We start from the raw sequence: 17,335 nt of genomic DNA, 5'->3' as shown, positions 1-17,335 counted from the left end.
GCCTGTCACATCCATCGTAGCAGCTGCCAACATCTGGTCCTGGGGGGAGGCTGTGTCATCTCCCAGTGGAGCGTCTCGGTGGAGTTGCACCATAGTTCAAGATAATCACTCTGATATCATGACGGTTTTCTCATCACTTACGGGAACACACAGTCCAACCAGGAAGGGAAATCACCCTATTAGTTCCTATTGAAAACAGGGAATAGTTTCAGTTTTAACATCCGTGTAGGCTGAAATCTATTTCTGAGCATCTAATAAGATTTTATTATTTTTAGTCCCACCAGTTCAAACCATTGTTCCTCCTCTGAGATCAGATGCACAGGGCCATTCTTCAGCCCATTGACTCTAAAGCTGTCTAATACATGTGTGTGATCAGCCCTTTGTAAGGGAGCGTGTGTTTAGGGAAGCCTCTCCCTGCTGAAGGCTGGAGGATCTCCACCAGAACACACTTTCTTTCTTTCTTTCTTTCTTTCTTTCTTTCTTTCTTTCTTTCTTTCTTTCTGTGTGTGTGTGTGTGTGTGTGTGTGTGTGTGTGTGTGTGTGTGTGTGTGTCCGTGTGTGTGTGTGTGTGTGTGTGTGTGTGTGTCCGTGTTCCATTCACAGAACACTTGTCTCCTAACACCTGCATGCCCAGCATAATTGTTCCCCAGACAAGCTCTTCTGAGCTCTGGTGTCATTGTTTCCGGGGGGGTTAAGCAGCCTTTCACCGCACACAGTGACCCTCATGAGAGCAGCGAGCTACCCTGTAGCGCGGCGGTACATTGGGGTCGACTCCAGTGACCTCTCTCAGGTGTGTCTGTCTGAGTGTGTGTGTGTCTGTCTGTGTGGGTCTGTGCGTAATAAAGCAGCGTTATTGATTCATCAGGCCGTTAGCTTGACAAAATAACCCGCCTAGAGTGTGTTTGGTTGGTCATCTGGCACAGCGCTAACACCTGGCAGTGCGGTGGGTGTGAGTCGGACAGCTGTGGTCGACCGTGCTTGAAATAAACAAGAGGCCCTGGAGAGATTAATGGCCGTCTAAAGATCGAGAGCCATGGCACCTCGTCCAGGAATGTGCCGTTTATAAATGGAAAGGAATGGCGTGAGTGGCAAGCAGAGCAAGCAGGAAGGGGCTGGCTGCGACCCAGGCGTACTCTCCATCCTGTTTAAAGGCAGATATTTTAATTCCATTCCTCCTGTCTGAATAGTTTGAGCTGTGGACAAGGCAATGAGAAGAAGGCTTGTAGGAGGACATCATTATTTCATTTATTTTATTTTATTCTGTGATTATTTTTTTCTGTTTCTACTTCATTTTAAACACAATTTAAAGTTCATGGCAACACTTTTTAACCTGAAGATGAATGTGTATCATTATGTTTATTTTTAAGGTCATATCATCAGCTACCAGCTACATGGTATTATGTGGTAACTCACCAACTTTATATTGGTATAATTACAGTTAAAACTATAACTCCTGAGTCTGGAAGCTTGTTCCACCAAACAGTATGTTCTCAATATTAGTATTTGAATTCAGTCCAACAGGTAGCATACCAACCTTTGTTGGTCCCTCAATATCCAACTTAGATAACTTATTTTTCTGTTTGTATGGTAAAAATTCATCAACATGTCTTTCATTTTAAAGTTTCCCATCAGATTGAAGAGTCTTGAAATTCTCCTCTCATTAACACATTTCTTTGTTGTTGCCCCCCTCCTTCCCACTCCCCCCCCCCCCCCACACACACACACCTCCCTTCTCATGTTGTCTGCAGTCACAGTACACAAACCTGGGGCTCCTGAACAGCATGGATCAGAACATCCAGAACGGAGGCTCAACCTCCACCAGCCCCTACAACAACGACCATGCACAGAACAACGTGACCGCCCCGTCGCCCTACGCCCAGCCCAGCTCCACCTTCGACGCCCTCTCTCCCTCGCCCGCCATCCCGTCCAACACCGATTACGCCGGGCCCCACACCTTCGATGTGTCCTTCCAGCAGTCTAGCACAGCGAAGTCTGCCACCTGGACGGTAAGACATCTAGACACTGAGCAGTTTGTGCAGTCTGCGTGAAGTTAGTTGAATTCCACCCGCTGCGTGATTTATAAAGAGCCAAAGTCCTGACCCACTTCAGCATTTTTACATTGGTCTTCATTTAAAGCTGAAATATGTTTCATGGTCTTTCTGCATGTAGTCTTAAATAAATGGGTGGGTACTACTTTACTGGATAGTAAAGAGTGATCACTAAGAAATGTGTAACTTGTGTAACTTTTTGAGTTACATAAGAGGATCAATAATCCGTTTACAGCCAGTAGCCAGTTCAATTACTTAAGACTGGAAACAGTTAGACTGACCCTGTCCAAGGACTGAACAATGCAACATCTCCCATCAGTCCTACTCATCAGCATGCTGTCCTGCTCCTATTGGGCAATTATAGACTGAACCAGGTAAGTTGTCAATCACACGTGCTGTGATTTGACTTTCATAACTTTATACCTGTGATGTTGTACCAAGCAGTTCTGTTTTCTTTACTCTATATTTCAGATATTGTTTTGATAAACCAAAATATTCTCTAACACTTCATGATTTTTTTGTATATGTCTCATATGAGCAATCTTCCACTTGTCATAATAAATAAGGACCCCCAGAGACACTTTAATGTACTCCTTGTCATCGTCATAGGTCGTCAAATGAGGCAGTGATTTGTCAGGTTCGAGGTTAAAGAGACACGTTTACCCAGAAATTAGTTAGCCGACTGTCTGTGGCAGATTTGGGTCAACATTATTTAAGGTCCTTCATTGTTCCAAAAAGGAACGTCACTTAAGATGCATAGCTTCAAATCATGACGACACCCCGGGCAATTTTTTTTGGTCAACTTTTTCTCGCTAACAGAAGAAAAACTGAAGAGTAAGATGTCATTACAAACACCGTCACGATATTCAAATTGAATCTTTGTTAAGCTCATAGTGATCATGTTCAAACTTTACTGGCGCTCTGTTGATGGCAGAGGTGAACAGGGTGAGTGGTTGCTGCAGGTGTGGTGATGCCCTGTGCAGCTAGATGTCACCATGTGATGCTCAGTGAACTTACACAACCAGCTCCTCCAGCTCTGTCATTACACACGACAGGGCCGAGGGACAGCTGTTGCATCAGAGCCCCACCTGCTCGCTTGTTTATGTGTCTGCTCTGTGCTGCTGTGTGCAGACACTGGAACAGGTCAGTGTATTAATGCACCCTGGCGGACGAGACGGGTGACGAGGTTTCTGTCTCAGTATGCGGGACAACTTTTATTTTAAAAAAAATTTATGATCCATTTTTGGACAGTTTTGATTGGACAGAGTGACACTGATCAATCAGAATTAGTATGTCAAAACATCATGGTTTGCCTCTTAGGTTTACTGTGACATGATGATAATTACATAATGGATCTGCATGAATGTAAAAGGTCATTAAAATGGTCTGTCATTAGACTAAGACTGATAATTAACAGCTCATCAAACGCAAATGTGCCAGAAGGGTACTGCTGAGGAACCTGCTGAGGCTCAATGAAATTTAATGACCTGTGCCTTCCACGTTAAATTCAGGGAGTGCTGGCCGATCTCACCTCAGTGTGGGACTGTGACATTTACCCAATTCCCACACTGCCTCACTCATCCCTCTCATTTTCACAGTCCAAAAACAAAAGTGTTTGTCTGATGTGCAACCGTGAGTCGGCTAAGAGGGAGGTTTGTGCGAGGCACGCCCCAGAGAGTTTAGGACACATCCCATCATACACACATGTAGGGAAACAAGACCCACAGACAAAACACATGATGCAAGACTGGTCGGATCGGTCTGACTTTACTTGGTAGTGGATTACCACTTCATGAGTGCTCTCAGAGACGTGTGCATCTTCCCCCGAAGACTTACTGATTTCAAAAGTGAACAATAGTACATTTGACTTCAGACTTCATCTTTATTGTCCCTGTGGCGTCTGATCATTGTGAATATAGAGTCTCTTCAAAGATGAAAAAACAACCATGAGAGCTGAAAATATAACAGCAAAATAAAAACACAAATTAAATTTGAAAAAAAAGTGTGTTAACTATGACAAAAGGGACATTTTCGAGACCTCCTCATATTCTTTAAACTAAGACCATCAACCAATCAAAAAGAAGTTTGAAATGAAACTGATCCATGCCTGTAAATCAAACAGTATGAAGTTAGGTCACTGCTTTAGGCGGGGTCTCTTGTTTATCCAACACTCAGATCTTTTGTTTACTGCTTTCTTTATTTCCTTTGTCACTGTAACAACATGATTAGTATAAGAATCTGTGTCAGAGCTGTTTTCTCACTTAATAACCAGCTGAAATGTCCGTGTGTCATCCACGCTGCTCCTCTCTCCACTCTTATTTGTCACAACTTTGCCTCACTGACCATTATTATTTTTGCTCTGATGATTTTCCATATTGGCTTACAGCGAGAGTCATTTTCACCGGTCTGCAGCAGCAGTCAGCCAAATTGTAAAGAAACAACAATTAGAGCGCCGGTTCTGATCTCAAAGGAGGCTCCCTCACCTGATCTCAGGAGATCTTTCCCTAAAGCTCCCATAATCTCTACCCAATAGCTCAACTGCTGGACTGACGGACCGATGGCAGCAAGCCACTGATGTCACCACCGCGGCTTTGCTCTCTGCATAGATCTGCTAATGCCCCTTTTTGAAGGCCTGTGGGATCTTCCACGGGACTTAGTGGACTGTGTACTGTACTTTTTGATGACTGTTCTTACGGAGACACACCTAATCCCTAACCCACACCTTAACCTCTTCCTGTCTAGGATGACTGTGACACACACCCACACACTCACACAGAGAGAAAGGTGCAACACGTCAACATTTCCCAGAACTGCTCCCACACCGTTTCCTTGTTGGCACGGTTGCCGTCTCCATGGCGTTCCCTCCTTCATCATCCCCTCAGAGAAAAAACACTCAGCCAGGTCGCATGAATACATTCAGATGTTTTATCTCCTTCGTTTCACTAAATTAATGGAGTGTTGCAAATGAGGCAGCTATTGTTGCCTATTGATGCGACTATTGTGAGTGTAAAGATTGGTGGTGTTTACCGTGTGTATTAGCCGCCACCACATATAGTGAAAGAAGAGGAATGTCATGGTTCGGGCTATCAGTGGGACGCTGCAGCGCTCAGGGGGATTACAGTAATGGATTGAGGGCCCTGTAGATAATACTTGTGTAAATACTGCGTGCCTCTTTCCTGAACTCTGTGCTCCTGGAGTGGGCTCTGTCTTTTTGAGAGAGTTAAGCTTGATGGTTGCATCTCACATTGCGCCGGAGGAGGAGGAGGAGGAGGAGGGGGAGGGGGAGGAGGAGGAGGAGGAGGGGGAGGAGGAGGAGGAGAGCCCCTGAATGCTCAAAGAGAAGAGTGTTCTAGCGAAAGGCTGCAAGACACAGCTTGCCCTTGGAACATCTGCGGGCCCGTCCCACGCCTCACGAGATGGGGCTGAGACTTGTTTGTGTCAAGAAGCTTGTCACGACTCGCCCATCACAGAAAGACAAGCCCTAAAAGCTACAGATGGGAAAAGGTAGAGGGAACTTTTTTTTTTTTTTTTTTTTTTTTTTTTTTAAAGGCAAGAGTTGAAAAGGTTTTTATGATCTGGGCTATGGGATTTCTCCATAATCTTCCACGGAAAAGCCCAAGATTCTTTTTTTTCTTTTTTTTTCCTCTGGCAAACAGATACCTGCAGCGAAGATTTACCTTCGACAGAAAACAGGATCACGCTGCAGAGAGATAAAAAGGAAAAGGCAGATATTAGTCTGTCATCAGGAGAAGATGACAAATGTGGATCAGAAGTCATTAAACTTGTACTGAATTTATGAGAACAGAAATCAGTGCTGAGATAATTGAAGGTTGGAATGACATAAACATGTTTGCAGCTTTTTGTGAATCAACGGTTTTTTTTTCTTCTGGCTGGTTTAACAAGTTCGTAAACTACTCTGCTTTTTAGAATAGATGAGAGGAAAACAAGGATATCTTTTTCTTCCTGCTGCCCTCAAAACCCCCAGAAAAGACTTTTATAAACCTTTTTCCAAATGTTGGCTTGATTTTTGTTTTCAAATGCAATGAAGTCGGTGGTCGTTACAGTTTTTTTTAGAGCCTGTCAAATTGGTTTGATTGATCAAGAGACGGATGCATAGTTGACTTTTTTCAGCAGTGGCTGCACGATGCCACATGTCAGTGTGCAGGTTTGCCTTTGGACAGGTGTCATCACTGAGATCGGGTGGTCAAGATTACTGCACATGATGACAACCAGGCATTTCTGTTTTTAGAGGGGGTTGCAGAAACATGAGGTTGTCCTCTGAAATGTTGAGGTACATTTTTCCTCCACAAAGCAGGTGCTTTGCTTCTCTTTCAGAGAACAGAAGAGAAGGGAGAAAAAAAAGCCTTTGGATTATTGTTGAATTAAACAGGTTTGGGAGAAGCTGTAGGCATGACATGACATGTCAGGTATGAAGAAGACAAGACCAGAGGCGCCAAACGGTGCTTGTTTAAGGCCTGATGTTTGTCAGGACTTGACTTCTGCATGCGCCCGCAGCGCCTGTCAGGGAGAAAAGAACGCTACAGCTGTGGGCCTGCCTCAACCTGCGCTGAGCAGGAAGTGTGTGTTTGTGTGTCCCACTGCTGTGTGTGTTAGAAAGTAATTGCACACATGCAGGAGTGTCCGAGCATCAGAACAAGTTGTACGCTGCGTGCAGTGAGGTTATTCGATATTTTGGTGGAGTTTACAGAGCGCAGTGTTGCCGGCGCGGCTCAGATGTGCAGCAGCAGTCAGGGTTGGTTGTGTTTGTAGGTCATCCTCTGTTTCCTTTCCGCCTCCCCGCCTCATGACATGAACAATGTGTCACGTGTGCTCCTTTGCAAACACTTACAAAAGTTTGCTTTCAAATGATTGTGATTAAGCAGCTCTGCATTGTGTGCTGTGTGTTCCCTGGCTGTGTAATTCACAATGTGACCAATGAAAGGCCCATAATTACATGTTAACACCTGAACGCCGCGCCCTGTGTGAGCGACTGAATCCCATCAGTCAACTGGCTGTCCTCCACCCTGAGCACTGTTGGCTTAAAGCACACGCTGCTTTCAGCGATCTGCAGCAGCTCCTGCTCTCACTGCTGAGCAAACACAGCAGCGGCACATAGTTGTGTACGCAAAGTTTGTAGCTCCAGGGCTGGGATGGTTCTCTGCTGTGTGTGTGTGTGTGTGTGTGTGTGTGTGTGTGTGTGTGTGTGTGTGTGTGTGTGTGTGCGTGCGTGCGTGCGTGCGTGCGTGCGCGCGCGTGCGTGTGCCTGTGTAAGTTTGAGAGTAGGATATCATCTCAACAAACTTTGGTTTTCTGCCTCTCAAACATCTCTGATTGGACGTGGGTGCTCAGAGTTGTGTTGTTTTTCGCCTTCAGCTCCAGAAAAAGCAGCAGCCTGTAATTATTCCAGACACTACGTACTGACCCTTTACACAGATCCTCTCTCTCTTTCTCTTTGCCTCATAATCTTCTTTCTCTTTTTTGCTGTCGCTCTGCTCGGCTTCTCCACCTCATTTAGCTGATTGACAGAGGCGTACAGGGAGTATCGGGTTAGGAGCGAGGGTGACAACTACAACCATTCATCTTAGGCTCTTTTTTTTCTTCTTTTTTTTTTTTTTAAGAAGACCTTTTGGAAAGCTGCTTCGATTTTAAGGACGAATCAGTTCAGTCATCGTGTCGATGTACATGTCCCAGAGCTTTCACATCGCATGTCAGTGTATCAAAACACTTGACACTATTTTATTTGCTATTTCCTCAAACATCTTATTTCAGATTCACTTTCGAGCAGTGAATTTTAGCAGCACCGTGTAATTTGATGTTATTAAAATGTTGTTCGTCAGTGGGTGAAATGCGCGGCACTAAACGTTTGTGGGTGGGAACACGGGAACAGAGATATGAAGTGCTGTTTTGGGTTCGTCGCGATGAAAGCTGAAGGTTGCGCCTGAGGAGGCGAGCAGCGAACGTCCATGCCAAAGCTTGTGTAATACTTAAAGTCGGCAGAAACAGGTACTGGAACGAGCTGCTTTTCATTGGAAACCACACTTAATAGAGGTGGAATTTTTATGTTGCATTGTTCTCAAACGCATCCCCCCGAGCACTTTTCACCATGCTCACTTTTCTTCACTCTCCACCGAGGCTGACAGGGAAAATGTCCCCCACCCCCACCTCCACCCCCCACCCCCACCTCCACCTCCACCCAGTGTCTGCAGCACACAGAGGATTTAAAGACTCTGATTACACAGCAGTGATTTGAATGGTTTGTTTACACAGTTGGGTTGAACCTATTAGTAACAATTCAGTCTTTCCGATGCTTTACTGCTTATCAATTCTACCTGTGTCAAGGTACATCCATTTTTAAGTCCAAACTTGACTCTGAGCTAGTGTGTGTGTGTGTGTGTGTGTGTGTGTGTGTGTGTGTGTGTGTGTGTCTGAGCAGCCATCACCTGTGATTGGTCCGTCACTCCCACACTCAACTAAAACTGAGTAATTTTCATCACACGGAAATCAGCACTCGCCAGCAGCTTCAGACTCCCTGATCTCTGTGATGAGTGGCCATCAGATGCTTTAGCACAGCACCCCACCCCCCCTCATTCCTCTTGAAGATGAAAGCCAGGCTCGGTTTAATTGCTCCTGGAGGGGTCCGTTTTATGGCGCTCCTCGGAAGTCCCAGAGGCTCCCTGAGACATCTTTGAGGTTACCCAACACACACTTGCAGCACCAAAACCTGTGTGTGTTTATTTAAGTAGGTCATAATCACAGTCTTGTATTTAACCCCTTTTTGGCTGGTGGGGAGGGGGGAACAGAAGTGCAGCGTCGAGGCAACAGGTGTTACTCAGATCAATGCTTTAAAAAGTGTTACGAAGCCTCACAGCAGCTCGTTTGTTTATAAACGATTTACTTCCAGATATCGTTGACATGAATCACTTCCCACTTCATCTGGTGTTTTTTCTTCTTTCCAGTACTCGACAGATCTGAAGAAGTTGTACTGCCAGATCGCCAAGACGTGTCCCATTCAGATCAAAGTCCTGACCACCCCGCCACAGGGCGCCGTCATCAGAGCCATGCCCGTTTACAAGAAGGCCGAACACGTGACCGAGGTGGTGAAGCGCTGCCCCAACCACGAGCTCAGCCGCGAGTTCAACGACGGTCAGTTCTGTGGATTTATTAAGAAAAATAAATCCTCTTGTTTCACTTTTATAATCGTCGTTCATCGACATTTGATGACACAACTCCTTCTGCTTCCAGGTCAGATAGCTCCTCCGAGCCATCTGATCCGCGTGGAGGGAAACAGCCACGCCCAGTACGTGGAGGACTCCATCACTGGACGACAGAGCGTTTTAGTTCCTTACGAGCCTCCTCAGGTGAGCGAGTCCGGCTGAACGTCCCGTCAGGACACACTCTGAGCTCTCGGACAGCCCGGCCTCTCGGCACTGATACAAAACAACTGTTGATGTCAGTGTGATCAGTACATCGGTGCCGGCCACAGAAGGAACGAGCTCGACAGTGTCGCTCCAAATGCTCCAAAAACAGATTCGATCTTTTAGAGAAAAATAGTGGCGACAATCAGGAAGCTTCCTGACTCACTGACCGGGAAACTGAAGTGAATGAAAAAGTTAAATAAACTAATGAAGGATGAGGAAAGGGCGCAGTTTGTTTCACACTATCTAGTAGCAGCCATGTTTAGATCATGTTTTGTATTTTATGTAGGTAGAATATTAAATATGCTGTGAAGTGACTTTAAAAGACTTCTAAGAACTAATATTGTTTTGTGTTTTTTAAAATTGTGTCAGCAAAATTGGTCTGAGAAAATAAAGCTACTGTTTTGCTTTAAGATGATCACAAACCTGTGGATAATTTATATATATGATGACAACAACATTTTTATAAAATTGTAACTTAACGCTGCATTGAAAGCACTTAAAGAAGTGTCACTCATCTTTATGAAGGAACCAAAAAGGTTCCTGCTGGAGACTTGAACATGTGTCCTTGTTCCCAAAAGGATTCTGAAACTGGAATCAGTCTGAATCCTATTTTCACAGATAAAACTGTTCGCCTGATTTCCAGAAGACACCTGTCCTCCGTGTTTCTCTGTTGATGTCTCTCACCTGCGTCTTCCTCCTCCTCCTCCTCCTCCTCAGGTGGGGACAGAATTCACCACCATCCTCTACAACTTCATGTGTAACTCCAGCTGCGTCGGCGGCATGAACAGACGTCCGATTCTCATCATCGTCACCCTGGAAACCCGAGAGTAAGACACACCGTCACCTCCTTCACGGTCCTCTTCGGTTCTCCGTCATGCGGTGGATTGTCTCTGACCGAGGTTCTGTCTCTGTGTCCCCCCTCTCTCCCCACTAGTGGTCAGGTATTAGGCCGCCGCTGCTTCGAGGCCCGGATCTGCGCCTGCCCGGGCCGCGACCGCAAGGCCGACGAGGACAGCATCCGCAAGCAGCACGTAACGGACGGCACAAAGAGTAGTGACGGTACGAAGCGCCGTAAGTAGGGCCGGGGCTGGTGGCGGGCTGTCGAGCTTCTTTTGGTCTGACCTGACGTGCTGCCAGTGTCGAGGACCGTGAACCTCACCGCATCACTAACGCTCAGGGAATGCTGCACGCCTTGCCTCCTCTCTCGCCCGTTCCTCCTCCTGCTCTGGCTTCAGCTGAGTGTTCGGCACTCGGCCGCCTGTATTCACTCTGGACTCTCCTCTTCGCAGCCTTCCGCCAGGTTTCCCACGGCATTCAGATGTCCACCATCAAGAAGAGAAGATCCACAGATGAGGAGGTGTTTTGTTTGCCTGTGAGTGTAACTTTCTCGATCTTACATTGTTCTCAGGGCGTCTTACTGAGCCGTCGACTGACCACACGCCTTTTTCCTTTTTTCCCCTCGCAGATCAAAGGCCGTGAAATTTATGAGATTTTGGTCAAAATCAAAGAGTCTCTGGAGCTCATGCAGTTTCTGCCACAGCACACAATAGAGTCGTACAGACAGCAGCAGCAAAATCTACTTCAAAAACAGTGAGTACCGACACAGAGTGGTGATACGGTGAACAGAGCTCAGAGCTGCGTTAGATGGAGGTTCACCCCGTGTCCGAGTGGACGTGCTCCCTGCGCCGCCTCGCTTCTACTAAACTGCTCGTGCACAACTTTGCTTTTGGATGAAGTGGTTGTGAGTTTTGCGGTGTAAAAAAAAAAAAATAGGAAAAAAAAACCTAACCGACTGACTTGTTGCTGAAGAGTGGATTGCGCTGATTAGATTTCTTTATTGTACTTATTGCTGCCGCTGAAGCGCCACAGCTGTGAAGACAAGCTGAGAATAATTGCTCTAAAATGGGTTCTTCAGAGTTTATCAGAACTTTTTCAGTGCTGGCGGCTTCACAGGGTGAACCTGGCATCATGCAGGCCTGTTTTTTCTTTCTTTTTTTTTTTCCTCCTCCTCCTCCTCCACCCGTTCTCTCTCTCTCATGGGATCCGAGCCAAAGCTGATGAATCGTGACAAATGTACCTGGCTATGCTTTGTTAGGGAGAAGCCTCCCAAAGGTTCACGGGAACGCCTTTGGGTGCTCTGCCAGGTTTTTTTTTTTTTGGTTTGTTTTTTTTGCACAACAGTGCCAAACACAATCCGTGCCTCAGCCTCATCTATTGGCATAATTAAAACTCTTTCACATGTTCGCACACACTTCTCCTCGTCCCGCCCATTTCACCATAAACTATGGAAACGCAGAGATGAGAGTAAGTGATCGTTTGACAGGCCTGTGATGATAATTACTGCTTATATTATAGTTTCCCAGTAAGAGACTGGCAGACAGCCTCACGGTGAGGTAGTGCCTCAAATTGCTGTTGGCTGTTTTTCACTTTATTTGCTTCCTGTCAGGCCCAAAAACACAAACAAACATTTGATAAACAGACATTCGTATGTTTTGGAAGAGAATATCTCTGTCAGGATTCGGTGTGTTCGGCCCTTTAACAGCTTCTGTAAATCATGACCTCTGAAATAAAAGGTTCTCTCAGCAGCAAGTGTTTCAGACCTTTTCTGTCCCTCCACTGTGGTGAAGCTAAATAATCCCACTGTGTACATTCCAGCAGTGAAACGCTGTGATTTGTGTGCGCAGAGTGCCACCTACTGGACGCTGGCATTAGTGCAGCTCAGTGTCTCACCTGCTCACCCACACACGCTTTGAGCGGTTCTTCCTTCCCGTAACATTTGTTGAGCTGTTTTCTGAACCTCCGGGCCTCACTCCTCTCTTTCCTCCTCCTCTTCCTCCTCCGTCAGTGAGCCCTTATTTCTGCTCTCTCTCTGTCTGTCTGTCTGTCTGTCTGTCTGTCTCTGTCTTCTCTCTGGTTCGTCCCTGCAGCCTGATAAGAACCCGTCTCGGCAGCCAACTCCTGGAACCTGCAGGAGAGCAGAGGTGGCGCTGCAGCACCTCCTGAAACTCTGCTGCCCCACATTCCTCCTCCTCCTCCTCCTCCTCCTCCTTCCACGGACCTCCTCTCTGTCTCCTTGGATTTTTCTGGTCTGCTTCCTTCTGCTCTGAGGACATGAACTTCCTGTATCTACGATCTGTTACTGCTGGACTTCTGCCTCTGCTTTTCTTGGAATCAAAAGACTTTGACTGCATGCCTTCTTTTTCTTCATAAAACATTATTTTGAAAGGTTGCCTGTTGCGGTGACATCATCAGTCGCCACTTTATCTCCTGCATCGATGCTGTTTATTAAACTCAGGCTGACGTCGGACAGAAACCAAGTTTAAAAGTTTTCGTTTTTTTTCACATGGAGCATCGTCATGAGAGCTGGACTCAAACTCTTGTGGGATGTTATTTTTTTTTTTGGGGGGGGGGGGGACTTTATTATTGAGAGAACTTAGTGCCGATGCTGGTCATGTTTTGTAAAGTCACTGCAGGACAGTTTGTGTGTTTTGTTTTCAAATTTCCTCTGTGATGACCATTCTGTTTGAAACAGATGATTTTGGCTGAATATAATAAATGGATTTTTTTTTTTGTGCTTGAATTTGTGTTTTGTAAATCAAATTTGTGGTCAGTCTGAGCTCCAGAATACTGTTGTCGTCTCAGTAGCAGGCCCGAGTGTGTTGATGGATGTCAGTGACGACGTGTCCCCTCCTCTCCCCCCCCTCCCCCTCCAGGACCTCCATGCCGTCTCAGCCCTCCTTCGGTTCGTGCTCGCCGACCCACGGGAAGATGAACAAGCTGCCGTCCGTCAGCCAGCTCATCAACCCCCAGCAGAGGAACACGCTCACCCCGTCCGGCATGTCTGGAGGCCTCACTGACAGTAAGTGTGCACCTTTTGTCTGTCTTCCTGTCTGTCCCCCAAAAACTCCACCAGTCCTGTCCCTCCTGGGCTTATTGTATACATATGAGGACCGCATGTCCAGGCAGGCATGTCCTTCCCCCCCCGCCCCCCACCCATCATCCCATCAGACAGCTTCGTCCTCACAAAGAATATGATCCCTATGAGATTGTCCCGCAGGACCTGCTATGATGCATCATATGTCATGTAAAGAGTAACCTCGGCTCGCCCCCCCCCCCCTACCCCACCACCCCACCCACCCCACACATTTCACTTACGTCACCAGATCCCAGATCCATAAAAAAAAACAAGGCTCACCGCAGCTCCTTTTGTCTCTGCAGTGACTCCCATGATGGGCTCTCACATCCCCATGAACGCTGACATGAGCTCACTGAGCCCCACACACGCCCTGCAGCCTCAGCTGCCCCTGGTGCCCTCCTCCCACTGCACCCCCCCCTCCTCCATACCCCATGGACAGCAGCATCTCCAGGTACCTCGTCGATCTGCAGCGCCCACACACCCACAGCTCTGTTTCTGATTGGTTTTCAACCCGATTTCGACTTTCTGACTTTCTCATTTTTACCTCACCACACTTTTGGTGGAGTCTTTTTTTTTTTTAACTCCTTTTCAGAGGTTTTTATTTCATAATGGTCGTTTTCCTCTCAGTGATGTCACCAAGCACCGCCCCCCCCTCACCTCTCAGCCAATCACACGGCTCTCTGTAGTCTACCCAGCAGTGCAGGCGGTTTAATAACAGGAGATGGGCTGGTGGGGGGGGCTTTGATTAGCAGCAAGCTGAAGTTCAGATGTTCAGTGAAGGAGACTCTCGGTTGCTGTTCCCTCTGAGACTCCTCTGATCCCCTGAAGCTGGTGGAGTAAAGGTCCCGTCAGGACACCTCGACCTTATGAACCAACTGTCCAAAAATGGTGTCGATGATGCTTCGACTGGAGACGCTCTCAGTTCGCTCCGAGGACACGTTCACGTTCGCATCTCCTGAAATGTGTTCCTTTCTCACCGGGCCTTCGTGAGAGCTCGGGCTGAGAGCTTTGAACAACACCACATGTTGCGATCGCTCTCCGTCATCCAGCTGCTGCCGATAAACATCTCTGCGTTGTCTCCTGTAACGTCTCCACTTCATCTCCACGATCTCCATCACAGATACAGCAGCTGGTTCACTGTTCAGCCTGCTGATAGAAAGCAAGATGCTGGTTGTGACTGTCAGCAAAAAAAACATAAAGTGTGTCACTGAGGAAAAAACCATTATGGAATAAAAACCAACCTTGAAAAGGGACATCATGGAAGAAACGTTTCTCTGTGCTCTTAGATTGTTTTAAAACTTTAATACACACAGTGTGACCGTTTATCTGTTCTTTTCTATACTTGATTCATTCATATCATTTCTTTAATGATGTCTTATATAATTCATATTAAAGACATAGTCGAGAAGAATTAAATTCAGTAAAACTGAATTTAAATTGTAGTAAAATGTCACATAGTTTGAATTGGATTCATTTGCCTCAAAGCACTTTGACTTCTACACTGATAGCACTGTAATGTGTCTCGTGGAGGAGAGGGGGCAAAATATTCAGAACACCTTTCAATATAACCCAGTGCAGTTCAGCACCGCACATTACAGTCTCCAAAACGATTATTAAAATCAACATCTTGCTCACTTGACTGAAACACAACGAACCTTCAGGATCTTTACAAAGAAAGCATTTATCACTGGCTTAAAGCTCCATGTTTGATGTGGATGTTAATGTTACGACTGACGGGTGTGTCCCACGTTTCAGGCATATCGTAAACGCAAAAGTAACTTTGACACCTGAGGTGTGAATGTGTGCCGACATCTACCCTGATGTCAGTTTATAAAGAGAAAGAAATAGTTTCATGTGTAAAACATATCGAGAGATGGGATGGGGATGATTTGTCTACTGTAACGGGCGGTTACGCTGTAACCCCGGTTCTCTGCGTGCTGTAACGGGCGGTTACGCTGTAACCCCGGTTCTCTGCGTACTGTAACGGGCGGTTACGCTGCAACCTCGGTTCTCTGCGTACTGTAACGGGCGGTTACGCTGTAACCTCGGTTCTCTGCGTACTGTAACGGGCGGTTACGCTGTAACCCCGGTTCTCTGCGTGCTGTAACGGGCGGTTACGCTGTAACCCCGGTTCTCTGCGTATCACATGTAACAGAACGATGTATCGTCTCCGGGCGATACGAGAACTGTGGTCTTTAAAGTCTGCAGTCGAATCGTCCAACACCTGCAGATCCCCACCGGAGCGCTGTGTTGTAAAATAAACATGAACATGTTCCAGCTGTGAACCTCCTCCTCCTCTTCCTCCTGCAGCTTCCTCCTACGGCTGGGCTGCGCTGGCTGCTTGGACTACTTCACAGCACAGGGCCTAACCAACATCTACCAGATTGAGAACTATAACATGGAGGTGAGCCCCTGCCTATCCAACACGACTCATTTGTTGGGTTAGAGAGAAGAGTGGCTCCCCCTGCGAATACTAACGCTCCCCTGTGTAATGACCATTAGGACCTGTCCAGGCTGAAGATCCCCATCGAGTTCCAGCACCTCATCTGGAAGGGCATCATGGAGCACCGACAGGCCATGGATTTTTCCCCTCCTCCCCACATAGTGCGCACCACCAGCGGAGCCTCCACCGTCAGCCTGGGCTCCTCTGAGGCCAGAAGCGAGCGCGTCATCGACGCCGTGCGCTTCACCCTGCGCCAGACCATCTCCTTCCCACCGCGCGACGAGTGGTCCGACTTCTCCTTCGACCTGGATTCTCGCCGTAACAAACAGCAGCGCATCAAGGAGGAGGGAGAGTGAGAGCAGCCGGCGTCTGCTCCTCCCTGTCCCCGCCTCTCATTTCACGCCTGCTGATGGAACATTTCATTTGAACGCCTGGTTTTAGTGCAAACACTGCTGAGAACAAAGTACACACTCACACACAAGTGCACTTATTTCCCCCTTTTTTTTTTGTTCTGGTTCGTCGTCGCGGAGGAGATTCGTGGTGTTGAGCGAAAGGTGCATTTTATTGTTGTAATTTCTTGAGAGCACTTAAGAAATGCTGAGATTTTCAAGATTGCTTTGAGCTTGTGCTAAAGTGTTCACGATTCATTCCCATGTTTAAAAGCATGACTGGAAACAAACGAGGGCTTATTCGGGCTTCTATTTCTGCAAATATTTTACTTTATCCTTTTTCGCCGCTATGGTTGTACAAGTTAGTCGAGTCCACTGGTTTTCATGTGTCAGCGTTGATTGTAAACATTTCAAAGAGCTCTTCTCAGAAGTATTATGTCAGCTGATGGGCAATCTGTTTCCTGCTTCTATATTTTGCTTTTTTTTTTTTTTTTAATTTTTGTTTTATGTGTGTTGTGAGACCAATGGATCGAGTCAGGTTGTGAAGTGTGTTTAAGTGACGGATGGTCATTCATTTGATGTAGCCATATATAGGCCTAATGCTCTTGACCCAGTGTTTTACAGGTACATGATACTATGACTGATGTTGTTTTGTTTATTCTTGTTTACTGCTGTGCAAAAGTGGTTGAGAGTTTCGAGCAGACGCCGAGCACAAGTATTTTTATCATGAACCGTGTTTTGGTAGAGGTTTATTTCTTTTGATAACTGGCCAAAACCTGATATAAATGTATATAAAGTTGTATAGTTGTTTTTTTTTTGTTTTTTTTAAAGTCACCCCTAAATGAACTGCATCACATCGTGACCCAAACACGTTGATGTGAATAGTCTGGTAGCTTCACCACTGACAACGACGTGTGTGCTCAGCGTTCGCCCGCAGCTCGAGTCCAGCTCTCTTTCAAGTAGTCGTTAGAACTGCTGTTTCATATTTTTGTACAATGTACTGTAAATATGTTGCAACATATCGTGGGTATTTTGATATAAATCGGAAAATAAATATCCATACTTGCTGTATTGCATGTCAACACTCCTTTGTGTCCAGTTATTTCCTCCTTGAAAGAAAT

At 46.3% G+C, this 17,335-nt stretch overlaps 1 protein-coding gene across 1 annotated transcript in view; it reads left to right on the top strand.

Moving 5' to 3' along the window:
• Positions 1 to 17,296, top strand: part of tp63 (tumor protein p63) — a 34,211-nt gene extending 16,915 nt beyond the window's left edge. Inside the window, 12 exon segments of the mRNA XM_069150853.1 lie at positions 1,749 to 2,006; positions 9,005 to 9,191; positions 9,291 to 9,406; positions 10,184 to 10,293; positions 10,401 to 10,525; positions 10,756 to 10,838; positions 10,932 to 11,056; positions 13,180 to 13,325; positions 13,685 to 13,794; positions 13,796 to 13,833; positions 15,693 to 15,786; positions 15,885 to 17,296. Of these exon segments, the coding sequence (XP_069006954.1) occupies positions 1,749 to 2,006; positions 9,005 to 9,191; positions 9,291 to 9,406; positions 10,184 to 10,293; positions 10,401 to 10,525; positions 10,756 to 10,838; positions 10,932 to 11,056; positions 13,180 to 13,325; positions 13,685 to 13,794; positions 13,796 to 13,833; positions 15,693 to 15,786; positions 15,885 to 16,181 (1,689 nt within the window). The 3' untranslated portion in view covers positions 16,182 to 17,296.
• Positions 17,297 to 17,335: the final 39 nt, after the last annotated feature.

Source organism: Embiotoca jacksoni, unplaced genomic scaffold (assembly GCF_022577435.1).
Source record: "Embiotoca jacksoni isolate LCO1_2020_lvr unplaced genomic scaffold, fEmbJac1.0.p SCAF_16, whole genome shotgun sequence".
NCBI classification, from domain to species: Eukaryota; Metazoa; Chordata; class Actinopteri; family Embiotocidae; genus Embiotoca; species Embiotoca jacksoni.
This window is presented reverse-complemented; position numbering and strand designations above follow the sequence as displayed.